This window comes from Bombus vancouverensis, chromosome 8 (assembly GCF_051014615.1).
Source record: "Bombus vancouverensis nearcticus chromosome 8, iyBomVanc1_principal, whole genome shotgun sequence".
NCBI lineage: Eukaryota > Metazoa > Arthropoda > Insecta > Hymenoptera > Apidae > Bombus > Bombus vancouverensis.
The window spans coordinates 11,063,461-11,080,468 of NC_134918.1; the positions used below are offsets into that span (position 1 = coordinate 11,063,461).

Below are 17,008 nucleotides of genomic sequence, written 5' to 3' on the forward strand. Positions count from 1 at the left end.
TGTGTGCCATAATTTCTTAAGCATAACAGGTATAAATACGATATTTTCTATTTTAATAAAATATATAATAGCTCAATTGATATAATATCTCAAAAATATAGAAAGTTCATTAAAATACAAATGTTAGAAGACTAAAGGTATTAAAATAATAAAATATGAAAACGCTAGAATAATCAATTCAGAATGCTCGTAATCAAGATTCGGTACATAACACATGTATTCACTTGATTCTACTACCATCGTTTTAAATATGTACATATGTATATCTATATCTACATATATGAAACAGAGGTTAGATAGCAATATATATATATATATACGTAACCCATGCAATGTTATTCATAGTTCTTATCGCAACATGAACGCCTGATAATCAATCCGCGGCTCGCGAAGTCCTTGCGGCCACATTATGCGTCGTCGTACGAACGTAGCCGCGGTCGCGTCGTTGAAGGCGTGTGGAAAAACGTAAAGGGCTAGTCTTCGGCCGTGATTATATTTCGATACATGGCGTGCTTACTTAGGTATCGTTGACACTCGCCAAGACTCCTCACCTGCCCATCAAAAGACGTAAAGTCATCCACATTGGCCAACCAAGGAACCGGATTGCACGTGAGAAAGGAGGTTATGCGGTAACCTAGATGGCGCAGTGGTAGATGCGCGGTAACCTAGATGGCGCAGTGGTAGATGCGCGGTAACGATGCGCAGGACACGTTGCGACTCTTATACCTTCATGTGCGTCTAGTAGTTACTTGGCGAAATGTGGACGCCTTTCGGGAACTGTTTTTCTTGGCACCCTGAAGTGTACCCCGGGTGCGTCCAATTACCTGTGAGGGCATATTAGGTGACGAAGGAGACTGCAGCGGTATACTTTGTCAGGTCATGAACGCCAGAATCTTGGAAATAGCCACCTTAAACTGTTTTACCCTCGCATACGTCGGTAAGATCATTTTCACCGTTTGTGTCATTTCTCCAGCGCTACTCAGCTTTGAATGGCTACAGAGCTGCGACTTTGAATTTCAATTTTCTGAAAATTTGAATTTTTTGTTAAATTACATAGTAATCTTTTCTCAAAACTTTGAACTATATAATAATATATACTTAAATATAAAATAATCTTTACATTCCTTTTAATGCAGGGAATAAAAATATGTGCAATGTTATGGTGGAGGGTAGGTTGCCTTTATTTTTACAAATTATAAAAACACATAGCAAAGAGTGAAATAGAAATATTGAAAGGTACGAGAGTCTTCTCTTCGATTAATCTTCATCATCGCTAATTATTCTATGAGTTGACCTGTGTTGATTACGTTGGTTTTGCGCTGGTTCTTCCTCGTCGTCACTAATTATCGTTTTAATGCTTTTCTGCCTGGTAGCTTGAGACGTTAGTGGCTCCTCTTCCTCGTCGCTATCTAGCAGACGACGTTTTTTCACGCTATCATTTTTCTCGTCATCGGATCGAGGTCTTTTCCCGTCACCTACTATAAATTTACAAATAACGAATAATTATAAAATAGAATATAACATTTCCTATATTTCTCATTTTATACAGCTGTTAGTTTTCTTTCTACCTTCAGCCACTTCAGCATCATCAGCATTGGTCTTTATTTCCAATTCAGAGTCAGACGAATCATCGAATGCAATAATACGTCCATCAAACTTTCTCTTTCCAGATTTTGATTTTTCTACAATTAATGGAGAATATTAGATTTGGTTTGGTTGAGATATTGATCAATTGCTGAATAGGTTTGCTGGTAAATCTCTAAAGTTCAAAATGTTTAACTGATTCCCTCAACAGAGGGCAGAGGAAGGTCCCCTCAACATAGTTGTCTCGTTGGAATGTAGAAATACGTACCGACTGGCTGCGAGTCATTTGCTTTTGCTTCCTCTATTTCTACATCATCACATTCAGTCGATGATGAGAGAATTGTGGTCTTTTTCAATGGCTTCGGCATAGAATGAACGTTAGTTTCCATATCAGAATCGCGGGAAGTTGATGGTTGTGGCTCAGCTAAAAATATACAACAAAGTATTTAACGGCTGATAGTCAACGTTACTTAATTTTACAGATATCTTTAAAAAATGCACATATGTTTAGAAAAATTTTTGAGAGACAGTAGGTAATCCATTATTACGTTATAAGTATATATCCTATTATTAAATTATATAAATTATAATAAAAATTAGATTAAGATGTAAGAGATAATAAAAACAGTTAGAATCATGTTAAGCATGTTATAAATCAGTTAAACGTAAAATATTTTAGAATTACATAATAATAAATAAAAATCCCATATGTAAATATTATTTTAATAAATATATTTTTATGTACCGTACGATAAAGTATTAGTATTAAACATTGTAAGCAAATTTATGAAAATTACGTACCTTTAGAGGTGAAATATTTTTTAATATTTTCTAAAACGTCTTCATCATCGCTTTCACTGTTTCTATCGTTATCAGATTCCACCTTCGCCGATGTTGCTTCTGATTATAAAATACAAAAGGAGATATTAAACAAATGTAGTGCATAGTAATCTATTACACGCGTATTCACATTCATCTTAAAAGTATACAATCATTATTAGATTTAATGATATATAGAATTTTAATCGTACCGAATGAAAATTGTTAAAAGTAATTGAAAATATTGTTTCGTTGCTTGGGAAACTTAGAAAACGAAGAGATTAGCCACATATGTACACACAATCTATCGTTTAAATTTCAATTTCAAAATATTTGCAGATATTGAAAATCGTATTAATGACTGAATGAATTTATTATTTCATACAATACTTATTGTAATATCATATTTTTATAACTTCTATTTTTATATAATTGTTACTAAAAATTTCTATTAGTCACATTAAACAGTTTCTTCCTTCTAACAATAACACGTCCATTTTCTTTCCTTAAAGAATAAAATGTTTAATCCTACATCATTATACAAATCAAAAGTGTTCTTATTTTCTATAAATAGTTATGTATACAAAAGAGAAAAGACATAATACCTTCGGCAATGAAGTTTCCTGCCAACGAAGACTCGATAAGATTACAGCGCTTCTGAATCATCGATCTAGGCATATTAGATGGTATGCGCCAATAAGATTCTTGTTCATCAGCAGGAGGTGTGAATCCCATAGCTCGAATAAGCTTCTGGAAGCTCGGTGAATCCATCGCAGCAGACGAATAATCTGTCAGCGGGACTAAGGGGATACCTTCGCAGCTTTCCTCGTCTCGATCGTCCAGGACATCTAGTAGGGATTCCTTGATCCATTCTAGAGCGTCGCTCATATCTGATTTATCAAAATGTCTGTTATTACGTTTTTCTATAAGAATGAGTATATTAGTAATACAAAGAATTTGAAATAAATTATAAGAACAATTTATTTTCATATTGATAATTCGAATAAATATGTTGGATATAACACTAGAACTTTTCCTAGATAATAATAAACAATGAACTCGTGCAGTAAATTAGTTTATTACTTTTTCGCATGAATAACAATCATTTTTTTCAATCTATTAATTTCTCGTTCTCTCGATTGCAATATTTCGATTAAGATTTTATAAATCAATATGTAACTTTGTCTTCAATTCTTGTCTGGAAATCTTTTCTTACAAGAGATCTTTTCAGTAAAACTGTTGAATCTTTGAAGAAACTTTAAATGTAAATCATGTGATAAAATAGACGAAAGTTGAAGAGATTAATTTTGCCCCAAGTGTCATTGAAACCTGTGTCGCTGCCTGAAAGCAATGATATTCTGATAGATGACAAGCACATTGGTTCGACATAAAAGAACTACAGGGTCGTTCTGTAACCATGTCTTTGCCAAAATCCATGGGGATAAACTGGTATTTCGCGTGCTACATTTGTACCGCAAACAGGGGTTTCTTTGACAAATCATTACTTTTCCCATTTTATTTCTTTTCACTCTTGAACGATCACTGCAGATCATTCTGCCCTTTCGCGCCCTCGAAATAATGTTCCAAGTATCTACCCTGAATTTTATTCTCATAAATCACTGAGACCATACTGTGTAAAATCGACGAAAGAGGGAGTGATACGGTATTACTCACTTTTTTCGATGACATCCTTCAAGAGTCCGGATAATTGTGCATCCGTGTAAACCATCGTTGGCTGTTTTTTCGCATTTTTCTTCTTTCCCTTGTTCGTTGGTGTATTGGGAGCCACGTTCCTATTGCTCGAGGATTTCCCAGCTTCTTCGTCGCTACTTTCATCCTCGTCGGAATTACTGGCAGACTGCGTTTCCCACGACGATTTACCTTTTTACAAAGTAACGGGAAATGAATATAAACGTTTTTCGATATAGCTTCTCTCGGTTCCAGGCATTTGCGAAAAATGTGTTTCAAATACATACATTCATGATACGAAAGTCAAGTTGCATAAAAATATAGATCTATGTGCGTTAATCTGTTACCATAATCGTGATTAGTCAAGAAATATATTGTTCAATATTTCTAGATTAATATCTTTTTGTTTACTCGTTTCCTGAAAAAATTAACATTTCGTCTTAATTTCTTCAAGCTGTTTGTTAATTCGCTTTTGCAATCGCGTTTATTTAATCCGTATACAAATTTATTATTTTGCGATATCTTATCTCAAAGTAATATAGCAATTTAAGGAAAACGATAGAATGCACAATAGTAATAGGAACCGAAAGAGAATATTAGAAAATATATTAAAATGGCAAGGAGGAAATAGAATCTTAATTAAGATTCTGAAAATTTGAAAATTCTTTCTGTCTTTCGATAGTGAATCAATGCATCATAAAGTCGGAGGAGTACAAGAAGTTTGAAATTACGATACTCGAGTTAAGACCATAGACAACTACGTTACATATCCGCGTATTGCGCTGCAACGAGTTCTTAAAATATTCAAGCAACTATCCAAAACAAGATATACTCGTTGATATTTCCATAGTTTTAATCTTAGAAAAAGAAATTGAAACTTGAATATTGTATTACATTGTGGCAAAAACAGATGATATTCCTGTAACATTGTAATTTTCGAACTTTGGAAGTTCAAATTTCCAAAGCTCGGCGAAGTTCATTAACTTTAATGAAATTCGAAGAAATTTAAACGTTCGCCGAATTAACACAAAATGAACGTGGAAGTAATAAATGAATCGATCTCGTTGTGCGTCGCTCGTGAAGTACAATCGCAAAGAAAAGGAGCTTGCACGAGCATGGTGGAAAATGAACATGTAATCAATTTGCTATAGGCTTGACATGTATCGATTTGAGATTTTTTACGATAGAATATTACTCTTAGAAGACAGACAGAGAAGATGTTAATTACATCACCGTGTACTGTACCTTTTTCCTTTACAATTTAACTGCTGATCCCTAGGTTTCGAAGATCTTTCAAGTATTCACGATCAATAAAACATTGTTCATGTGATTTGTTATAAAAAATTAAAATTTTTGCCTACTATTACGAGCCATGGATTGTGAACAGCGCGAGAACACGGACGTACATTTTTCGTATTTTTCGAAATGTACAAAAAAAAATTCACTAGAAGATACACGTAAAATGACAAACATTATGATTTTTATTGATTTAATTTTATTAATATGAATTAAAGAAAAAATTAAAAGCAATAATATTCGCCATTAGAAACTTTAAAAAAAAATATAAACAACTTTAGAGGTAGATAATTTCTACAGATACTTCAACATCTTTTCAGAAGTGTCGATCTTCCAGCAAATCAAGAATATTTCCTGTCTTCACGTGCGTTCCTAAAGTGTTTCGATCGGCGCACATGCGATATTAAGATCCACCGTAGCATCGGGAAACATACCGGGTGTTCCGGCTTGCGAAATCTTATTTGAGGAAGAGGCGATGAGATAGAGGCGAGGAAACGTCGTTTCAATAGCACGTAAGCCGAGACAAAAGTTTGCTTTTATACTTCATCTCCTAACCTTATATATCTAGAATGCGATCTATCGTAGTACATTGAATACAAATAAGCGGACGTGGAGGGAAACAGAAAAACAATAACAATGATAAATATGAAATTCCTTGCGGCGTAATGGGGAACAGGGACGAGTGATATTGGCATGGGAGCAGGAAAACCACGACTGGAATTCGCGTTTTTCGATATTAAATAACAGAATTTGTATTCTGCAACGATTCTGTTATGAACCGCTTTGCCGCTTCTGCAGAACTCCGAACTAGAAACGCAAATATTATTTCAACCGTACCTTCTGCGTACATATTCTTGCATGCCTCGTGGAACCAGTTAAATGTGTGTTCATTTGGCATGTAATTGATCATGATCCGTTCATGAAAATGTAAAAGATATTCTAAGTGTGAAAGATATTCTTATTTTAGTAGTTTGAAATTTTTGTTTGAAACCGTTGTTGGAAATAAATTCTTAAATAGATTGAACAATTGTACACATTGAATGGGTTATTTTAATAGGATAAGAATAAGTGTTGTAATAACAAGATATCGTTATTTCCATTTGGCGGAGGTAAGATAAATGAAAGATAAGACAAGAATAGGAAGATATAATAATACTAAGTACAATTTACTTGTTTCTTGCTAAGTAATATTGTATTTATCTCAGCATTGGTCTACGCAGAATTGTAGTTGTCTTGTATTTGTTTGCTAGGTTTAAAATTTCTCTTTTAAACTAATCTTTAACAAACGTAAGTATTTTAATATTCCTTTATGAAGAATTAAAAAAATTCATCAAATAATGTATACAAAAGATATATGATTCTATCGAGAAAAAGAGAAAGGAAGTGGTATTTATCGTGCAACTAGAATTCTGGAAATTGTAGAAATGCCTCAATCTTCCTACTTAAACTTTCTCTCGTTATCAAATTTATTTCCACTGTCGATCATTTCAATCTTTTACGATTTCATTACTTATAGGTATTTCGTGACGTATCCTATTGTATATTACGACTTGAAATTCAATTCAACGATCGCAGCTTTCCAAAGGTCAAACAAAAAGAAATACTCTATCTCTGTAACTTATTGCTTCTGATGTTATCGATAAAAAAAAAAAATGTTTCCAATCATAACCAATGAAAAGAAACTTCTACAAGAGGATTTTGTACAAATTGATCTCGTCTCTGGTTTCCTCGCCATATTTATCTCAGCTGCTGCTCACTTCCCTTAATTCACCGTCAAGCGTCACTTGCTCCATCCAAAAACGAGTTCACAGCGTGCAGTCGCTGGCAATCGTGTTAGCAGGGAGAACTGATCGAATGGGAATAGTCGCAGCATCTAAGGATGGTAAGAAAGACAGATGCGAATGGAATGGGATAGGATTGGCCGGAACAAGGTCTGCTTCAGAGCCGCTCGAGACCGGAGAAAAGGCTGGGAAAAGAGGCAGAGGTAACCGGCCATAGAACGTGAACGCGGAAAAAGAGAAAGTGAACACTTACCGTGGTTGCTTTTTCTGGATCGCTTTTTGCGCAACTCCTTGCGATCCGTGGCCAATCCTAATTCCAAAAGCTTCTCCTTGATCTTTGGCTTCGGCCGCTTTATTGTGAGCCCATTGAAGATCAAGTCCACGGGATCTGGATGTACACAACATAAATCGTATTGGTATTAATTCGTTATTCGAGGGGATGAAATGTTGATTCAATACGATAGAAAGCCAAGGGAACAGGTCAAACTTAGAAAATTACATGGAACCTTTCGATAAAATTATTGGATGTTTGTTCGTAGTTGGATAATATTTAAAAAGTAATGTAACCAGAGCCGAGTAAGATACCATTTCTATTAAAATACTAAATATTACATAATAAATAATTTACTTCGTTTCAGATAATGTGTGTGTATCTTTGAGAATGAAACGTTTCATTTGTTGGGGAAAGTTTTTGAAATAATATCTAACTATTATTTGAGAGCAACTGAGAATACTGCAGCTTTATTTAGCTTTAATAGATTGATGCTTTCGTCCATACGAGAGTACATAATCTACGTGATAAAAACATCGAATGATGAGTGACTATACTTAACGTAAATATCTATAAAACTAGTTCACAAATTATTATTATTTCTTGCGCTTTGTTATAATATCATTTCTCTAGTGAATTATTGAGAAAAACGATAGACTATAGTGATACGTTTAAATGTAATAGTTTGATAAATGAAATTCCAGAATTCTACACGGGACGTAGTCGAGGTAAAAATGATATTATCAAAGTTTCAAAGAGAAAAGAACGAAGTTGATTTTCGGGAATTTTCATGGAGCACGGTGGGCTGAGAATAATTTTGAGCGTTAAAACCATGGGAAGCGGGGTAAACGCACGAGAATGAAGCAAGTTTTACAAGACTTGTGAAAATCTTTCTGTCTGAAAGGATATTATTCTTCGGCGTCCCGACGGAGTCCGAATTATTGCTGCAAGCAGCAGCCAGCCGTCACCGATGTTCGGTGCTTAATTAAATTTCGAGAATCGTCACGGGTGCTAATGAATTCCCGAACGAACATTCGCAAAATTCTTCAACTGTTTCAAGGCGCGGTCAGCCAGACCTCGCGCATTCCCCGCCAAATTATATTGTATCTCTGAGATATTCATCACTTATGAAATTCAACAGGCCGACTGTTCATTAAAAATTACCATCGTCCTGCTTCAGTTGTTCCCAAAGTTCCGTAAGCTGACTGATCTCGTCCTCGGACCATACCTTTGGAAGTCTCTTCTGTACCTCGTTTCGTATAGTCTGAAACAATGTTTTTTTTTTTTAATTTTAATTTTAAGGTAAAAAGTTGCTCGTTTATATACGGTCCTTCCGTAAAGAGTTTTAGCTAATGAATTTTGCGGTAATTACGAATGAGTAAGAAACTTTTTAGATAACAGTGAGAATGAGGAAGTTTGCTGGATATCGTTGAAGATTTGCATGATCATTCGATGAAGGCAACAATTAAATTGCAACGTGAGTATTTATCTGAAATAGACACTGTACGAAGGTCATGATATTTGTTAGATTTCACAGATGCCAGAAATATCAGAGCTGAACGATGACGACCGAAAATGGTAACAAGATTTCGCACTTACAGCTGTCGCGTGTTGAGAAACAAAGTTCTTCTATGTCATGTCGTTCGTAATGATAGTTGTTGGACTGATACTTCAATCATGCATGGGACGATTTTAGTACAAATATAAATGAAAAAGGTATGGTTTATATATATATATTTTTTGCTCGAAATTCAAGATCAAATTCATTTTATCATATTGCGTTCTAGTCGTCAGCATTTTCTTGAAAAATGACGAGAAAGTTCCAATAATTTTTCCAGCTATTTTATGTATAACGTTCTGTTCTTTTTATAACCGGATGCAGCTTACATAGCCGTGCCGTGCCTCCGATAATTGTTTACTGCCGCTCATGCCAGATACCCCAGTAGTCAGTTACTAACGACGAGCACTCTGTCATTGTTACCCAACCATCAACCACCTACTGTTATGATACAAAATGTTTAAATTTGGTAAACATATGACGCACAACGCCAGGCAAATAACCAATACATAGTTTGTTTCGCGGTTTACTGTCATCGCACACAGTGGTGATACTAGTTTCTAGTTGGCACTCGAGCGTTTAACATTCACACTGCTACATATACAAGATGCAAAAGTAGCTGATTGTTTCGCCATCAATGCTCAGTCCAAATCACTGTGCTTAGAAACGTGAAAGGTGAAATTTGAACAATATGCTTTTTTTATAACATAGACACGAGGATTGAAAAGATCTTTGTAAATATAAACCCTAAAGGGGTAAAACAGGTGAACAAATTTTTATTTAGGGAATATCCATATCCCACGTGTCGCTAAACTTGAAAAAGTGAAATCCGGCAAACAAACTCCTCATCAAAAATAAATAAACGCGCGTCTGAGTAATTTTTGAAATTCAACTCCTAAATGGTGTTGAAACAGAGGATAATAAACAATAAATTGTCATAAAAACAAATATCGTGCTGATGGGTAGCTGATTTAACGATAAGTGTACAAATATACGACAAATGATTTGTATATAATTTCTACGCGTTGATGTTGAATGTAGTAGAAATTCGATTGCGCGAGTATGTGAACTATAGCGGTGGCTACGTTGAAGCAGGAGAACAGGCGCGCTTGCTACGAGAAATAGCAAATAGCAGCGAGATATAAAGTAAATTGCTACAAGAAATAAAAATAGCAGGAATAAGACAGAGTGGCGTTGTTTCGAAGAAGAAACATGAGACGAAGGAAGCATGTAAGTATCTTGGAAATGTAATATTGTAGGTGTAAAACATAGCCGTGGTATGAAGAAGAGTTTAACGATCATAACAATTCCGCGGCATCTCTCAAGAAAATGTAAATAATTCTGATGCCTATACGTAATTCTTGTTGATAATTCTGGCTGATCGGACACCTCAAGAATTTTTTACGCTTGTGACAAGAGTTCGCTTTTCGCACATGTGCATTAAAATGACGTAATATTCACGACTTTCCCGTTGTTCCTATACATGACTCCTTTGAGATTCAGACGTTTCTATATTATATGTGTAATAAATATCTTTATCTAACTTTTCAGTTTGTGACCGCTAAGAATATCGATAGCAACAAATATTACACACATTTATAAATATTTTTTATTTCATCGCTGATTTATTGATTCGCTCAACAGAGGAATTATTGTTTTTACTATTAAATATAAAATTACATTTTTTGCATGATGGATTCATGAATGTTTACCATTAGCTGTGTTTTTAACATTGAACAACACGCAATAATTAGTTCTTCGTTCCGTTTTACCAAGATTTTCGATATTTTTGAAGCTACGTTATTGATTCACATAATTTCATCGGCAAAGGTCGCAGCACAGATCAGTCAATTACACGCGTACTTAATGATTCTTCAAAATTGGTTTCCTCGAAAACAAGGCAATAATGGAAAGCACTTCAGTCTGTATTTGTACGTTCCACTGTTATTATTATTGCATATATGTATAATTTTGCGATTCGTTTCATACTACTGTAATATATATATATTATTTTAAATCGTTGCAATAATTTAGAATTAAAAATGAAAGTTTCAACTTCTACTTTAATTTGGTTATCGATACGTATAATTAGAAAATTTTAATCAATAAACTTCTTCGAAAGGATATTTTTATGCGATGCGACAATTAGAAATGTTAAATCAGGGCATCTAAATATGTAATTTAAATAGAAAAATATGCGAATTAAACACGAAGAAACTTTTGAATTTGATAGGATATCATAAAGATGAATGAGGCTATCCTAGTAACTCATTCGTCGATTGTTTTGCATAAAACTGCAATAATGTGAGCGATGGTAGCAACAGATAATTAATTATTAATAAAAGATAAGATACAGTAAATTTCATCCAGAGGAAGCATTACTTCTGGATAGGGATTTTGCAAATCCTTCAATCTCTGCATTTGTTTGATAAGACCCACATTATGTACTCGTAGGTATACTAAAACAACGTAAGCAGCTATTTATTGTGCAAATGAGGTCTCGGAGAATGCTTGCTGTCTAATTCCTGACCCTAAGTCCCTGTTCCCTTAAAAGGAGATAAAGGGGAAAAAATACGACGCTCGTTTTCCAACGATTACGTTTCACCCTCGACAGGGATCCTTGTTGGTGTCCTAAATGGCCGTCGCGTCGCATCGCGCGACTTCACGGACTAAATGAATGTCAAATGAACAGCCAGCTGTAGCTTGCCCTCATTCAGTTTTGAAGGGAGAAGGGTATCCACGCATGAAATTATTTAAATGAAACGCTTTCACGAGCCTCCCTTTCATGGATTTTGTCGACGAATCAATAATACGTTTCATCCTTTTTTCATTCGCTTTCCGCTGCTTCTTGCTGTTCATTTGTGCGATTTCGTGTTTATCCTGCTATAAAATACTATTAATTTTTTGCAGTTCATACCAGTGCCAGATTAGATTCACTTATAGGGATAAACAAAAGACGTGAGCCTGCTTAATTATATCGTAAGCGATGGATCTGTTTTGTAATTATGTAAGTTATACAAAAAGTCTACGTAAAAAGGTCTGTGTAAAAAGATCCGTGTAAATATTATTGTTATAAAGCCAATTAGGTTTACCTTGTTTATAATTATAGAATAAACCTAGAATAGAATATAATTATAGAATTAAAGAATTTATAGAATAGAATAAATAATTATAGAATAGAATAAATTACCTTGTTTATAATTGTTTATAATTATAGAAAAATACGCATTTCACTGTGGTCTTAGCATCTTATGAAAATGTTCTTCAAGATTGAAACCTAAACAAGCAGAAATCTCAGCAATTGATTTCTGTTAGTCTGTATTAGTTTGTTAATGGGCACATTGCAGGTTGATGGAAGGATAGAAAATACCAAATCTACTAAACAATTTTGCAATTATTCCGATAAGTGATTAAAGTGAAAATTTTTGCATGTAATATTGTATACGTTGTATATAACAATTTTTAATTTATTTTATTGTTTTTATGTTTGCATATAAGAAATAATTACATACAGATTGATTAGATTAAAATGGAAAGTTTAATTGTCCTCTCTCTTGTTGTTCACACTTGTTTTATGTAAATTAAGTAATTATGTAAATGTGTTAAATAATTTTATCAAACATACGACAGTGCTGCAAAAGTTGCGATTAATTAAAAAATGAGTTAAACTCCAGATCATTTGTACGTAGCTTTTAGTTTAAAGTACAACAATTGCAGTAATTAATTTGACGTGAAATAAACTTTCGGGAGATTCCTCTGGAAGGAATTTGTTAGGGAATCAATAATATCCAAAGTAATCCAATCGCCGCTTGCTAAGGGTGAAACAGCAATCAATCCATTTTCTCCTAACAGCTGTGTATTTCCTAAGAAACAACTAATTACCAGATTTGTAAAATTAACGAAACTACTCCTTTTTCCTCGAAACTCAAGTAAAGCTATAATAGCGTAATTAATGACAAATTGCTTGATTATGGCAAAATTAAATTTGTTTGTATTGTTTTTGTATTGTTTTATAAATTTCATACATTTACTTCCTTAAATATTTAATTGTCGAATAAAAATGTTATTATTCAGAAAAATTTGATACAGTATATCATAATGTATAATAATATTAATTAATTTCGTTTTTACTTCAATTATTAATAACCCTTGATCGAACGTTTTTTCCCGTATGAAAGATTAAATAAATATGATATTAATTTTATTATCATTGATTATTTAGCAAATGATAATCGGAAAGTGCTGAAGTCACGTACGAAATATTCCGAAATAATAATATTATTTATTATCAAATGAATGAAACAGGCATTATATCTCAAGAAATTATTAAAACGAAGATATAATTTTTAATGCTCTTAATAAAAAATAATAAAGAAATACTACAAAATAATATACATATATCCACTATGTAAATATCAAACAAGTACATTTATATCGACATTTCCTATCGAAATTATAAAACAAAACCTTTAAATCACTCAACATAGACGATATTCAAAACCATCAGCCTAACTAATTCTCAATATCCTCCTCGTTATAATATGCATACATCACGTTGATAGAACACTCGCTCATTAAATTCTCAAAGGGCAGCTGTACAAGGATCTGTTCGTAAAAATCCGTCAAGAAATCAATAATATCCTGAGCAGGCAAGTTTGTCCTCGTCTGAATGAGTGGTATGAGGGCAATCAGCTTCCTCTCCTGGCGGAGCAGCGGGTGCACACCTATGATTAATCGTCAATTTCGAAGTGGGGTAATACCGTTTTAACGGTACTCAGATATATCGTCGCCTTACCTCCATCCATCGTTCTTACTTTCCTTCTATTTCTCTTTGGCGCGCGTGCTTGCAGGTTCCTTTGCCGTCTTAAAGCAGGTAATGTCTCAAGATTATCGCTATAACGTGTTCCCCCGCGATGTTGTCCGATGGCTTTTCGACAAACAGAAGGATGTAACGAAGAGGATCGAGTTAAATCGCCTATTTTCTTACTAACAAACGAGTTCGGTATAAACTATGAAAGATTCGATATGGAAGAGCCAGGAAGAAAAGTTCTTAAATCTTTTCCCTAACATATTGTCAAACAATGTCTAAACTTATGTTTGCCAGCGATATTGAATTCGAATACATAAAAATCAGATTCGTGATTGCTATTATAAATTAATAATAGCAAGATTATATATTAATTAGTGCACTAGACGGTTTACCTTAACAAACAAGTGAAAATGTATTAGCGTGATAGAAAGAGAAAAATAATTGAAATATTTGTTCAAATTCATATCAATAATTTCAACGTGTCATTTGATACTACACTTATGTATTGAAAATAACATATATGATATTCTGCTAATTGCGATGGAATCGATATTAATATAATCTCTGGTAAATTGAACATTATTTATAATAATTAATTTAATTCATTGAATAAAGAAGTATCTTAAAATGTTAATTTTTACTCGTTATAATAGTAACAACAGTAACAATCATGCTTGTGATTCATTTTGGAAATAAATATAATATTTTTTGTAAAATGAGGTATGTCAATCTTTTGAAAAAAAATTATCCCTAGCATGCATAAATAAATTCGTAAGTTTCTAATGAGTGCAATAAATAATTAAAAAATGTATGCGAACAGTTTTTCAGTGCTTTATTCGATTAGCAAGTAACGTGTTTAAAAGTGTGTTATGTATGAATTTAACGTCCATGCAAATAGCGGATCTCATTTCAACGTACATTTTCATGTAAATTTTCTTCAAAGTTTCACCGTTACATTCGCACTTTTTGAAGCTCGGAAAATTCTGGTTTTCGGGCTATGTAATACATAATACATGAAACGGTAGTCACTTGTTTCAAAAGGTTTTGCTTAAAATCGTATTGTAACTAGTTTGAAAAGTTGTCGCATAAAGGATTATTCAAAAGGTAGTAGGACACGCGGAAAGAGGGAAACGAATATCAGTATAACAAAACTCATTGAAATCGCCGCGTCTACGCGTTTCGCTGTTAATTTTTTACAAGCCTTTTTATCCCCTAATAATCTTTTCTATAGCCATTGTTGCGACGGCTGAAAATGAACTATTATCCCTCTGGTTGCGCTACTCTCGTCACAGCCGTACATTCAAATGATTTAGTCGCAAGTCGTGACTACATTCTTGGTCTTTATTGTTCTTTCAAAAGCTACACAATACCTGTATTCATTATTCGTGCAATACGATGATTTGAAATATATCATACTTTAATTAAAATCCAAAAAACGTTTCGTCTCATTCTTCCTTAATGCATGCTTTGTACTATTTCGCTGTGTACTAGCATAAAGAATAAAATTATTTTAATTTATAAAACAGCTCGTGAGCGGTACGATTGATATTGAGAAATTAAGGTCGAATATCGACAAAAATCTAGGAATTTTACGATCCGAGCATACAGATATGCCATGGAGATGGACTTATATTGACCATGTACGATCAAAGTACGATATTTTTAATCGATATTCATAGCGTTAACTGAAAGAACATTCACGTTTCGTGTTACGATGAATACTCATCGTTTCTGAGAGCCAGAGCACGAGCAAAACGGATTGAAGTTGAGCATCGCATTTCAACTTTGAAATTCCTACCAGTGCAGTGGTGAAGTATTACACAGTGACCGCTAACTTTTACTCAACGGATGGGGAAATACGTTATACCTGCGTATTTGTATCCTATCTTTTCAAGAAAATTTCTACCATTTTACAGAAGTTGTGAAATTGCGTCCCAGTTCGTTCTAAAGTAACTGAAATAAACAGTTCCATCGTTTAGAAGCAATTCAGATGTGAATATCATTTCCAAACTCCAAATCATGCCTATGTTTTATACGTATACGTATAATGGTTTCTAAAGGAAAAATTATTATGATTAAGCACGTTCTTTCTTGATTTTCCATTTAGAGTATCGTCAAGCTGAATCGACAATATCATTGTCAATATTTATTGACTACGCGTGAATTCCTTAAAGGTTCAATGGCAAAAAAAAAGAGAAAAGAAAAGAAAATGATGAAAATTATGTGCTACTATCAAGGTTTCAATAATCTTAAATTGTTTTCTCGTTATGAATTTTAGAAAGCGGAACGTTAAGTTTACGCGGCGCGTACTTCGCCTTCCTTTAGCGTTTGACACAAATGTTTATACGTGTCTCGCAGGGCAAAAGGACAAACAAAGCGATAGTACGAAAGGGTGCAGTGTGGCAAGGGAAATAACGCGCTCGAACGAATAAGCCACGATGGAAACTCGTGAACGGAAACTTTAATATTACTGCCACGATTTGAAGAAAGCAAGGGAAAAATTTATTGCCGCGTTTTCAAGACGCCAGTGAATTACAACTCTCCGTCAAAGAATAATGCTGTTAAAATTGTTTTCGCTGCATTGGCGTTAAGACGAATGAATTCGAATAGTGTTTTGTAGTCTAGATATCTCTTAAGTCCGACGGATTACTAGAACGTTGTAATCGTTTTATGTCTGTAATTATAAAGCGACAGCGCAGGAAATTATTGTCGATGAAATTACGATATATTAATAATCACACTCTCTGATTCATACGATTGATTTTTCGTATGTTAAAGCATTGCATATTTTTTACCAATTTAAACATAACAAGCTAGGAAAAAGAATATCACAATTGAACTTGGCTTCGAACGAATTCAATAAATATCTTAGCTTAATTGAAAGATTGTATTTTATTAAACATTAAATATTATAGTATACAATAATAGCATACAATAATAATATAGTATACAAAAAGTTTACAATATAATATATATTGTAAAGAAATATAATTGTACAGCATCCTTTTCATCAGAGTTAATTTATACAATATATAAATTTTTAATTATTGTCTCTGAGAATGAAACAGATATATGTACACACGTAATCCCTGATGTCGAAATTACAAAAATTTCTTTGTACTTTATTTTTTATTAAAAAAATTATTAATATACCTTTTTGGAAATATTAAATGTTACCACGAGTTTTGCAAATTTTCATA

The 17,008-nt window shown here is 33.5% G+C and overlaps 1 protein-coding gene and 1 long non-coding RNA gene across 2 annotated transcripts in view; one reads left to right on the plus strand and one right to left on the minus strand.

The window, feature by feature from the left end:
* The first annotated feature begins 710 nt into the window (after nucleotides 1-710).
* On the plus strand, nucleotides 711-6,326 carry LOC143303011 (uncharacterized). The gene is made up of 3 exons (XR_013058972.1): nucleotides 711-937; nucleotides 5,709-5,900; nucleotides 5,974-6,326. It is a non-coding gene; the product is annotated as an uncharacterized LOC143303011 (long non-coding RNA).
* timeout (circadian regulator timeout) overlaps nucleotides 1,171-17,008 on the minus strand; it is a 273,868-nt gene continuing 258,030 nt past the window's right edge. Inside the window, exons 21-28 of the mRNA XM_076620676.1 lie at nucleotides 8,605-8,704; nucleotides 7,423-7,557; nucleotides 4,078-4,284; nucleotides 3,009-3,293; nucleotides 2,386-2,484; nucleotides 1,853-2,008; nucleotides 1,569-1,682; nucleotides 1,171-1,478 (exon numbers count right to left, since the gene is read on the minus strand). Of these exons, the coding sequence (XP_076476791.1) occupies nucleotides 1,258-1,478; nucleotides 1,569-1,682; nucleotides 1,853-2,008; nucleotides 2,386-2,484; nucleotides 3,009-3,293; nucleotides 4,078-4,284; nucleotides 7,423-7,557; nucleotides 8,605-8,704 (1,317 nt within the window). The 3' untranslated portion in view covers nucleotides 1,171-1,257. The remainder of the gene's footprint in view (nucleotides 1,479-1,568; nucleotides 1,683-1,852; nucleotides 2,009-2,385; nucleotides 2,485-3,008; nucleotides 3,294-4,077; nucleotides 4,285-7,422; nucleotides 7,558-8,604; nucleotides 8,705-17,008) is intronic.